The sequence below is a fragment of the Rattus norvegicus genome, chromosome 3 (assembly GCF_036323735.1).
Source record: "Rattus norvegicus strain BN/NHsdMcwi chromosome 3, GRCr8, whole genome shotgun sequence".
NCBI lineage: Eukaryota > Metazoa > Chordata > Mammalia > Rodentia > Muridae > Rattus > Rattus norvegicus.
In genome coordinates this window covers 57944948-57956824 of record NC_086021.1, presented here as the reverse complement: position 1 = coordinate 57956824, position 11877 = coordinate 57944948, and the positions used below count along the sequence as shown (strand labels likewise).

At 42.9% G+C, this 11877-nt stretch overlaps 1 protein-coding gene across 11 annotated transcripts in view; it reads right to left on the bottom strand.

The window, feature by feature from the left end:
- Fmnl2 (formin-like 2) overlaps positions 1–11877 on the bottom strand; it is a 275597-nt gene that overhangs the window by 77008 nt on the left and 186712 nt on the right. For 9 of the 11 annotated variants that reach the window (XM_039106785.2, XM_039106787.2, XM_039106784.2 and 6 more), the window contains exons 5-6: positions 5018–5101; positions 1579–1731 (exon numbers count right to left, since the gene is read on the bottom strand). In XM_039106785.2, the coding sequence (XP_038962713.1) occupies positions 1579–1731; positions 5018–5101 (237 nt within the window). The remainder of the gene's footprint in view (positions 1–1578; positions 1732–5017; positions 5102–11877) is intronic. The other 2 variants (XM_039106789.2, XM_039106790.2) reach the window with 1 other exon arrangement.

Below are 11877 nucleotides of genomic sequence, written 5' to 3'. Positions count from 1 at the left end.
TGTGCCTACCACTATATTTTTTTTTTGGTGTTACATTCTAATTAAAAATGTAGTTAGGCAAGGTCTACCCTGAGTTAACTGTGAAGCAGTCTGGGATAGTTCTGATGTCCCTGAGTCCTGCCTTCCAAGGTTTAGAGCATGAATTACTTAGAAAAATGAAACTGTGTTAGACAGAGATTAAAAAAAAAAACCTAAATTTTACTTCATAAATTAAATCACTTTATGTAATTATAGTCAAATATTAGAAAGCATTTTTATTTGAGTATCAAGATGCTTATGGAACTTCTAAATCAGAACACATATTCCTCTGCCCATGTGCGAAGCTGACACACACTAGTAGGTTACATAGCCATTGGCCCATTGCAAACACTGGGAGGTGAGCTACAACATTGTTCTTTTATTTCTGAATCAATTTATCCTAAATCTATCAAAACTTTTGGCATTTGCTAACAAGGAAATCTGAAAGGTTTATTGGAGCCCTCACAGTCACACATCAAATTCATCAGCAGAACTGATGTTCATTACAGAGAGGGACGACATTCTCTTAATCATCTCAAGACTAAAACTCAAGTCAAAGAAGTAAAAGTTCATAAAAACACAATCCAATGTGAAATGTCCTGGAAGCCACAGGCTCATGGGCTCCAACCTGACATTTGCAAACTGTGACCCGAACCCACAGTGATCTGAAATACTTATATGACATTGCCCTGCCAGGTGATGTCAGAAATACAGGAGGTTTTAGTAAGTCACAGAAAATAAGCAGCACTTGGGAATGAAGATCTTTACCACACCAGTCTGTATTCAAGTCATGGGTTTGAGAAAACAACCTTCAACAACTTGGTTTAGGTATGACTTCCATCTTGTTAGCAGGAGGGTTAACTTCCTCACCAATGAGCTCTAAGTACAGTGCTTCCAAAGTTATTCCACTAAGTGAGTGATCACAGGTCTGAGTGAGCAACATGAGACTGGACACAGCGTTGGTACAGGAGGTCAGTGCAGAGCCTCCTGCAGCAGCCTACCGTTTCAGCAGGAGCTGTAAGACGAATCATTAGTAGAAAATGTGAAGTTGACATGACGCATACCTGACCAAAGGAACATGGTTAGTAGCCCTTCGTTATAAAAACATGTCTTCCTAACATAAAAATACGTCTTGCTAAAACCTCACCCTGCACAGCACACACATGAACTACCTGTGGAAAGAGAGGGCAGCACAAACAGATTAGGAGCTACGGGGGGCTCCTTAGAAGCTGACACTGTAACGTGTAGCCTCTGTCCTGCAAGTGGTATTGTGGTCACTCTGTCCACACCCATCAGAACTTACCTGCCAGAGACTACTTCACTGTGTTATTTGGCACAAGCTTCTCACCTTCTATGCTGAATCACAACGTAGCACTTCTAAGAAGGGTTATGTAAAGAGAGAGAACACGACCAAAAGGACGGGCCATGAACGCCTACGACATTATCAGTTAGATTCATTGGAAAAGAAAGGGCCACGCTGGAAAGACACACGGATGTCCGCACAGGATCAGAAGAGGAGACATGACCCTGCCGTCCAAAGCATCTGTTTAAGGCACTTACCGAAGTGCAGAATGTCTTCCAGAGCGGGACACACTGTTGCCCACAGGGGAGGGCAGGTTGTTCCCTCTGTGCAGGTCCTCGATGGACCTGCTCCAGGGCTTTGATTTGTCCACCGTACTCTCCACGGTACTTTCCACACTTTCAAAGTCAAAACTAAAACAAGAAAGGAATGCTACTCAAGACCGAGACACTAACTTTCAGACACAGACGAGGACAAACACGACCTGCTATTCCTTCGCCACATCCTTCACCGTAACCAGAGAAGTCTTTGCAGCCAAAGGAAATGCAAAAAAGAATGTCTGTGGTCTCAGTGTTAGTTTTGAGAACGTGAGGATTACAAACACTGGGTATGGCAAAAGAATCATTAACAACCAACAGCTAACACTGTATATTGTGTGCATCCTGCTGGCTTGCTTACCAATGACTGGCCCTGCCATGCTGGAAGAAGGAAAAGAAAGAGCTCTCACAGCTGTCTTCATTTTGCTTTAACAAGCAGATATGTTAGGCTTGTACTAATTCATTCCTACCCATCAATTTTTCACTGAGCGTTTTCTCCTAGTGTGTTAGCGAGCCCTTTTCCAACCATATGTGATGCATTACTAGTGCAGCTATGGACTGGCTTTGATTTTGGACTCTCTTCCCAATGCGGTGCTCTTTAAAGTGAGACTGTTGTTCCTCTGACATTTTTTGAGGTTATTACTCATGTTAACCATGTTGGAATAAGTGGCAAGTGGAGTGGCTCATTCTCGTGTAGCCGTAGGAACCAAGTCTTTAAACAAGCAGGCCTTTGTATCCCGTGCATTTCCTCCCTCACACAGTTAGTTACTCCGCTTTCTCCTAAAAACACTGCAGTGTTTCTAGCCTCGGTTCTGCCCCATCAGACGGCAGAATAAAGAGACAGCAGCTACAGTTAATATTCTCTAAAAGACTATAAAAGAGCAGGAAGAAAAATAATGTGTGCTGGAAATCATCGACAGCTGCTTATAAAGCATGGTTGTCAGAAGAAAACCAGCATCAGAATGGCTACGTAAAGACTGGGGATACACTCTAACTTTTACAGTTAGTCTCACAGCAAGGACAGGTACACAGGGCCCGCACACAGGGCTGATCCCAGACTTTTTTGTCATACCTCTGGGTTCGGGAATAAGGTTGAAGAGGAGAGAGGCGGAGTGGGGTAATCTAAGAAAACCTGGATATGGAGAGAACTGCAAGAAGCATATGACAAGCTCTCTCATGGTGTGAACATGTCACAAGTCACTCCTCCCTATATGCCCGGGACCAAAATGCAAGAAACACGCACTTCAGTGAACTGGTAGACACTTCTAGTTCAGACAGAGTCAAAACCAGTTGTCTGAAACCAGTTCCATGGGTTGGGGAATTACTACTACCAGGGAACATCAGGAATTTTCAAAGTAAAACACAAATTACATAACTTATCATCTAAATGAAGCAAAACAAAACTAAAACCAATACACAAAGTGGTTAAAACTGATGTCCTCAAACAAAACCAAAGGTTCGAGTTCAGCTGACACAAATTCCAAGTGCTAGCATTTAGTTAGTTATTGCCTTGCCCTGTTAACTGCAGAATTCCTGCAGAGCACCACAGACCTGCCCCTACTAGACCAACATGAGGCCATATTTGAGAAATCTAGCTTCCAAGCCCTCTTGTCAAGTAAGCAAAGGACTCATTAAATACAGCAAACAACTGTAATATGTTATTTACTTACTCCTAATTTTTCTTGGTCTGCCTTAAATGATATATTTATCTAGAGTTTATACTTTGTGTAAGAGGGAATATTTTTATCATAATATATGATTCATCGTGGAGCTTATCAGATTCAAAGTAACAGAAATAGATGATAGAATTCCTAGTGTGTATGGCATATCCCATCTCAGAGAACAATTTCTTATAGTACTATCAGAGGTATCGAAATAGAAAGGCACCATAGGAGATTTGGTTAATAACCATGAAACTCTAAGAAAGAATAACTGTAGCTTCCTCTTTACAAGCACTGGGAAGGGGTGGGAATCAGAGAAAAACACCCAGCCATGGATTCAGACTCCTTGGAATGAGGAAAGATTAAAAACAAGTTGTTATTATTAAAAAGAAGAATGAATGGAGGGTCTGGAGAGAAGACTCGGGGGTTGAGAGCAGCTGATGCTCTCTCGGAGGACTTGGTTTGGCTCCTAGCATCCATGGGACAAGTCACAAATGTCTGTACCTCTGGTTCCAAAAGATCCAATGCCCTCTTCTGTGCATGGTCATGGTCACATACAGGGAGTGCACATGCATGTGTGCAGGCAAATACCCACACACATAAAATCAAACTAAGTAAGTCTGCCTTTGAAAAAGGAAGTGGATGCATTCACAAAGTGGAGAAGTGGAGGCAGGAAGATTACCACAGGTTTAAAGCTAGGAGAGCCTCTCTTTAAAACAAGATTTAAAAAACAAAAACAAAAACAAAACACCAACAACAAAAATCACACAGCAAGGAAAAAAACAAACAGCTCCTGGGCTGTGGCATCTCTCTTGTCTAATTAAAAACACAGCATCAATCCTGCCTCCCCGGGCACATGTGAGACGATCTGTAGGTTTTTCCTGATTAAAGGATAAATGTTGAAAGGACAATGTCTGGGGCCAACTGCACACTTTGTAGTCCTGTTACAAAACATTCCATTAGCCATGAATGTGGAGAACGATGGGGAACAATTTGGCTATGCAACTTAATTTTCCCTTTTCTGTTCCAAGTTCTTTTCCTGCACGTGGCAGGAAACCAAAGGCTGCAAACACATAGACAGTGAAAGGGAGCACCAGCTTTCCCTCCTCCAGGGCCGCTATGCTGGTGTTTGACACTGCGTCCTTCTCTGCTCATTGGCCACACACAAACGCACCTCTATCATTCCCCCTCCATGCTGAGATCGAACACATGAAGACATGGTAAGCAAAGGCTTTACTACTGACCCACACCCCGGCTATATCACAGGGTCGGGTTGTGCACCACTGGTACAGCATGGGCTTAGTATGCACAAGGCCCTGCTTCAATTCCCAGCACACTGAAATATAATAAGAAAGTGAAAGGGCACTCATTTTTCGGTACTTCCTTTGCCTACTCAGCAATATGTCACCTACCACTCTACAGTTCTACCACGTACAGTCATGTGACCCACGCACTTAGGGCAGTCTTTTGCATTATAGCTAGAGCTCAGCAGGAAAGCCAAGTCCTGGGTTTGATCCCTAGCATAAGACAGAGGTCTGCAAGGTGACTTTTTTACTTACCTGTCTCATTTCTAATACCAGTTGTGTGATTGGTTTTAGCTACAGAATCAGAGATAAATCTCTGTAAGCTCAACCCGCCCTCCTTGTGGGTTTCTGCCTTCAGCGCGGTATGTGATTTTACCACCAGGCTACACCTTACCCTGTGAAACTACGTTTACTTACGTGACTGCATACTGTGCGAAGGACAGATACTCCACAAGAACATCAAGGCCTTTGTTTTCCTCATTCAAAAACTCTCTGACCCACCTGGGGAAAGAAAAAAATGGTGACATTGATCACAGGTCTATAGAAAGGATACAGTGGATAGTACTCATTTTTTTCCCTCTCAAAACTTCCAAAGTCTCAAAGGAAACACAGAAGAAGATATTGACTATTTTGCAGGAAGTAGGCACTTCTGGATAGGGTACAAAAACCTTAGGTTATGCCAGGAGGTGGTATTGCACACCTTTAATTACAGCACTCAGAAAGGAGAGGCAGAAGGATCTCTGAGTTTGAGGCCAACCTGGTCTACAGAAGGAGTTCCAGGACAGCCAAGGTTCCACGGAGAAACCCTGTCTAGGAAGGAAGGAAGGAAGGAAGGAAGGAAGGAAGGAAGGAAGGAAGGAAGGAAGGAAGGAAGGGAGGGAGGGAGGGAGGGAGGGAGGGAGGGAGGGAGGGAGGGAGGGAGGGAGGGAGAAGGGGGAGGGAGGGAGGGAGGGAGGGAGGGAAAGAAAAACATAGGTCACTGTATGAGAAATAAGGAGAAAAAAGCACTCCCATGTCAGCCTTGAATTTTTCCATCTGAAGACTTAAGACGACCTATATTTCAAAGAGGTTTCTAAGAAAAGGAATTCGTCTAAACGTCCTTTTTTCAACTATAAATGATCCCTAGCCTTGTTGTTGAAAGAGCCAAGACTAGACAAAGAATAGGCAGACTGGGGACATGCTGCCACAGCCACTGCAATCCAGGCACGCCTCCAAACCCATGCTCAATCCTTCTTGGCATACCCAGCTGGAGAAACCACTAAACCACCAAAGACAGGCCAATCTTATGGACTTCTGGAAATTCAATAGGGATAATGACTTGCTTAATTTTTTCCATGAGTATGAAAACCTTGAAAAGACTGCAGGTACCACAGACCATAATCGGGGCTAACACATGACAAATACGTTTAAGGATCCTTCTTAAACCTTTTTATAGCTTGCATTTGAGTGTTGTGTAACAGTTCACCAAGAAGACACACATCTATTCCTGCCATACAGAGTGACTCCAAGAGACAAATACATCGACCTTTTTAAGGCCTGGGGATAAAATCCTGTCACCTGATTTTACACAGTTCTTCCCACCCATTCCTCATCAGAGACTGTGCAGATAGCAGGGACTGTGCGGATATCAGAGGCCATCACTCACTCAGTGTGAAACTCTCAGGCACAAAGCATGACTGCGATCACTGGGACAACACAAGAGCCACGCGCACACACTGCAATCCAGAGTACTCATGTCCCTCTGGGAACACCGTGTCAAAGGTTGCCTGGCTATGGGTGACCAGAGCTACTGTGGAAGCCATGCTTACTTAGCTAGGAAAACATTAGCAGAACAGTGGTCCCATGTGACTAAAGAAGAACCGTACCTTGAGGTTTGTGATACAAGAAGATCCTAATAAATTTCAGGTCCCTTGTTTGTTTGTTTGATTGGTTGGTTGGTTTCTTTTCTGTTCTTTACCTTTTCTCCCATCTCCTCTCTTTGGATCCTTCTAATTTGATGGTGCGGATTCAAGTATACAGTAAGTATCAGAGTTGGGAAGGTAAGAAACCGGACACCCTGACTTATATTCTTCCAAGTACTTCAGTCAGCCACCACAAAAGATGTGCATTTAACCATAGCTATGTGTAAACATAACGTTTAAGAGGAGCCTAGAGTGGCAACATTGGCAAAGGAACCCCATCTGTTGGGTCTCCCAGAGCAGCTTTGTTAGTAGACCTAAACACAGCTCACAGGGCTGTCTTCTGGTGGAGAGAGAAGTTTCAAGAACAGCCACACATATACTGTCACCACTTTTACTTATAGATACTTTATTCATTCATTCATTCACACACACACACACACACACACACACACACACACACACACACACCTATGCAACGAAGTCTCCAGGGACACTGGAAATTTTAAAATGATAGTCAGAAGCTTAGAAACAGTGAGGAAAAGCTATTTCTTATAACTGGCGGGGGCTTGGGAAGGCCAGCGCTCCTGTGCTAAGAGGTAATCAGGACCCTGTGCTCCCTCCTCTTCGCTTCTCCACCGCTCTGGCCCAGGGCTCTGACAGCACAAGGCAAACTGCTCCACAGACATGGGTGTCTTTTTAACATGAAAAATAACCAATAAGATCCAAGTTTTCCAGGACAGGCTCAGTTTCACATGTTCCATTTACTTGCTCATTAATGCGGGAGTTCAGAGAAACAGCCCTTGAGGTCCCTTCTGCAGGTACCTCCACAAAGAGCAGAGATGCCCCAGGACGCCCTGGGTACCCACTACCATACACCACTGGCACCACCATCTCATTTAGATAGCCATACCTGCCCAAGGAGGAAACTTGACCCAGACATGAGGAACGTGACCTCAACAAAGCAGGTAACAGCTATGGACGGCGGGTCTATAAATCTTTTGATTCGATGTGCTCGTGTACGTGGTAGATTCTGATGCAGGAACAAGTGAAATTTGCTTCTTTGCTTCAACATCCCAACCGATAGATGAGTGAAAGGCCCAGAAAGGCTCATTTTCAAAGGGAGAGAGGATCCCATAGGATATATCTTAAAGTAGCATGAGTTGCCCCTGTTTTAATATCTCAAAGTAGATTCTAGTTCTAATGTTATAGAATCCTCCTTGGGTATTTAATGTCACTCCGATAAGCCTAAGTGATGTAGGAAACTGAGGCATTCACCACTGATCAGCTTGTCTCATGATGCTCTCTCACTTAGCTAAATTATGCCATAGTAAGGTTATGGGTTATAAGAAAAGTTGGCCCCCTCTCCTTCCCATCCTCTGACTGGGAAATTCTGCATGGGGGAGAAGAGTCCAGAGTGATCATCTATAAACTAGACGGGGAAGGAAACAAAATGGGTAAAGAGTGAAAGAGCAGATGTTAACGCCATGTCTTAAATCTCAGGGATTGAAAGAAATATGGGGGCCAGAGACTTGGCTCAACAGGTAAAGACTCTGCCTCCAAGTCTGACAACCTGAGTTCAAACCCTGGGACCCGCACAGTGGAACCAACTGCTTTCCATGACTGTCTTCTGACTTCCACATATGCCCTGCTCCCACAGGCGAATAGAAATAAGGGGGATGGGGACACATACTTTAAGCTGTAGTTTATGTATCTGATCATACACGGGGCCTGGCACATTTGTAGAGCTCCATTCTCCTCTCTGAGCATGTTCTACGCTGTTTTATATGCTGCCAATAGGCAAACAGTTCAAATTGAGTGATTATAGGTTTGGGGAAACACAATTATTGCTGACTCTGACAGCATGTATTACTTCCTGAGTGCCTTGCAAATTCAAATGTGATTACCATATGTTGTAAATTTGAATTTAGGCAAATTCCAAATCAGACACTTAAAAGCTTAGAGAGACAGGGATAATGAGAAAAGGTTCTGGGGTGGGGGTGTGGGGGGACTGTAGCCAAAGAAGGGCTTTATGTGCAAACACAAACAAGTCAGTACTGAAAAATAGGCTGCAAACAGCCCGGTTTCAAAGTTTTGTTTTTCCCTGCCTCCCAAAATTTTAGAGCCAAATATCTTCACACAGAAAATTGTCTTAAAAGTCCCTACTGGGGCTAGAGCACCGACTGCTCTTCCAGAGGTCCTGAGTTCAATTCCCAGCAACCACATGGTGGCTCACAAATATTTGCACTGGGTTTTGATGCCCTCTTCTGGTGTGTCTCAAGACAGCTACAGTGTAGTCTTATATATAAAGTAAATAAAGAAATCTTAAAAAAAAAAAAAAAGTCCCTACTGGTGTACAACTTCCATGGTCAAGCAAAGGGCAGGATGCACAAAAGAGAGAAACGAATGTTATTCCCATTGCCCAGGCTCCTGTAGAGTAAACTCTAAGCATCAGAGGGACAGCTGGAATGAAAATTGCTGGAAAACTATAGTGGGACAAGAGAAAGGTCAGCATTACTCAGAGCTCACCTTGGTCACCCCCGAACTACTGCACCGTGCCGTGTAGCAGCCCAGGTCTCAAAGAGGAGCCATCACTGTTAAGAGTCATAAGGGTCTCTCAGTGTACCTTTAAGAGTTTATCTGTTTGTTGAGAAGTATTAAGACTTGATACATGCAAAGCCTTGGGTTTAAACTACCAGCACTTTCTTTTTTTTTTAAGGTTTATTTATTTATTATATATAAGTACACTGTAGCTGTCTTCAGACACACCAGAAAAGGGCATCAGATCTCATTACAGATGGTTGAGAGCCACCATGTGGTTGCTGGGATTTGAACTCAGGACCTCTGGAAGAGCAGTCAGTGCTCTTAACCACTACCAACACTTTCAAAACAAACAAACAACAAAACTAAGTAAAACTAATAAATAAAACAACCAACACAATGGCCCCAACACACCGAGACTCTGTTGCTGTAAGAAAGACTGAGTAAGACAGCTGAGACCACATAGGTGTGTTCATTACATCCTATACTCTATGCAATGCTGCAGGGAAAACATTTCTGCTGCAGAACAACCTCAATCAAGTAATTGGATGGTGAGCATACATCTTCCTGTTTCTTTATGATAGAATCAGAAGCCACGTAAGAAACATCTGCTGCCCACCAATGCAGATGCAGACTGGTGAGGGGCGAGGAAGGAGACATTTTTCCATGGACTGCCAGTTCACTTGTAAAAATAACTTACAAACTGTGATGGTAACATTTGGGGCATTGAAAGACAGCACCTCAAGAATAATGAAGTCAGCCTGTTGCCTCGGGGAAAACAGTATTGGTCACTAAAGATACATTTTCAGCTTAAACAAAATTCAGGAAACCCTGGGTTTATACTAGTTTGATACCTTTTACAATAATTAAAAGTGTATCCTGATGGTAATGGTGATTATTAGCCAAAATGATTTTTTAAAAAAATTATCAGGGGCTGGAGAGATGGCTCAGTGGTTAAGAGCACTGATTGTTCTCCCAGAGGTCCTGAGTTCAATTCCTAGTACCCACATGGTGGCTCACAACCATCTGTAATGGGATCCAATGCTCTCTTCTGGTATATCTGAAGCCAACTAGTGTACATACATAAAATAAATAATTCTTTAAAAAGAAAAAAAAATTATAGCCAGCCAGTGGTGGTACATGCCAATACTCAGAGGCAGAGGCAGGTGAATCTCTGATTTCAAAGCGAGCCTGGTTTACAGAGCAAGTTCCAAAACTATACAGAGAAACCCTGTCTCTATCAACAGCAACAAAAATATTACAGAATGGTGTTTCAGCACTGGAAGAGCAGAGTCCCTCAGGGAGCCTGCTTTCCAAATGATCAGCTGAAAAATCCTATTACAGGATCCATGGGTAAACACATCCAGCCAGGGCATGAGACAAGGAGATTATAGCACAATACAGCAACAGCACCGTTGCTGTGGGTCAGGGCTAGCTGGAGCTGGACCTGGTCAAAGAGGAGGAATCTCTACAATGATCAGAAAAGGCCACTTAACTCTATTTTCCAAATGTTCTTCATCTGCACCAAATAAAAATAAATATCAAAACATGCAGTGTTGGGAACGCCCAGCTGCCTTCTAGTGCAAAGATATGAAATAAGAAGTCTCAAGACTTTTTATGAGGAAATAAATAAAGCCGTTCTTTACAGGGAATTTTTTTTTAAACAGGGAATTTTTATTACTTTGTCAAATAGTTACACTTCACAAAATGTTACATGTGCCAATAGTCAGAGGAGAATGTATGTTTGTATATGAAAAGTTTGCTACTAAATATTACATATTAAAGGAACTTAAAATTTGTCAATTTTAGTTTCTAGCATAGTAAATGTTACTAGACAGGATTCATATAAGCAACAATAGTTTACTCAAGTTCAAAACAATTAGCTAGACTAAGAGTCCAGAATGTCAAAACGTTTAAACTGTTACTATAGAAAATAGGCTTAAATGCAGACAAATCCTGGTTCAAGCCCCAGTGCTTCTTACTAGTATGTGTGGAGTAAAATTAGCACCTGACCTTCAGTTTTCCCATATGTACAACACTGGCTCCAGGTACAGAGTAACAGCCCAAACACTGTTCTGTGAAACGATGCAATCGATGTGCCTGACACTTGACAAAATGCCGTGACTTAGAGGATTTCCAAAGCAGCACTGTGGAAGAACGAACTGATCACAGAGTAGCCCCCACATGTGTACACACACACACACACACACACACACACACACACACACACACACACACACATACATTTGTGTATGTCTTAAAAGAGTATATAGGCTATTCTCTTTCCTCTTTGACCAGGTCCAACTCCAGCCAGCCCTGACCCACAGAAAGCCTGACAGTCTAGGAAAAGAGGCCTTCACTAAGCACTTCCTGACTGCCTTCTCTCTTCTACATACTTCCCACAAGCCCTGGGAAATTTGCTTCGTGCCTGTTGTCTCAAACACCTACAAGTGAAAGTGTACCTCTTTTAAAATATCTGTGACCTTGCATTTGGACTGAAAAGTAACTTTCTATAATTATAGGCAGTGGCATTAAAAGAAAGCACCTACACGGCAGTTCCATGGAATGAAGCTGGCAAACCTCTCCAGCTCACCCTTCTCCACCACAGCCATCGCCCAGACATCTGACACACCTTGGCTTCTGCACACTCGTATTGCTTGCCAGGGCGATGTAATGGTACTCAGTTCTTTTCAAGAATATTTCAAGTAGTGTCAGGGGTTTGGGTAAGTCATAATCCAATCCTTCTCCAGTGCTATAGCTCTTAACAGTAATGAATGGAATTATTCCTAGCCAAAGTCTTATTTCAACATCCCTCAAAAAACTTAATTTTCTTTCTCG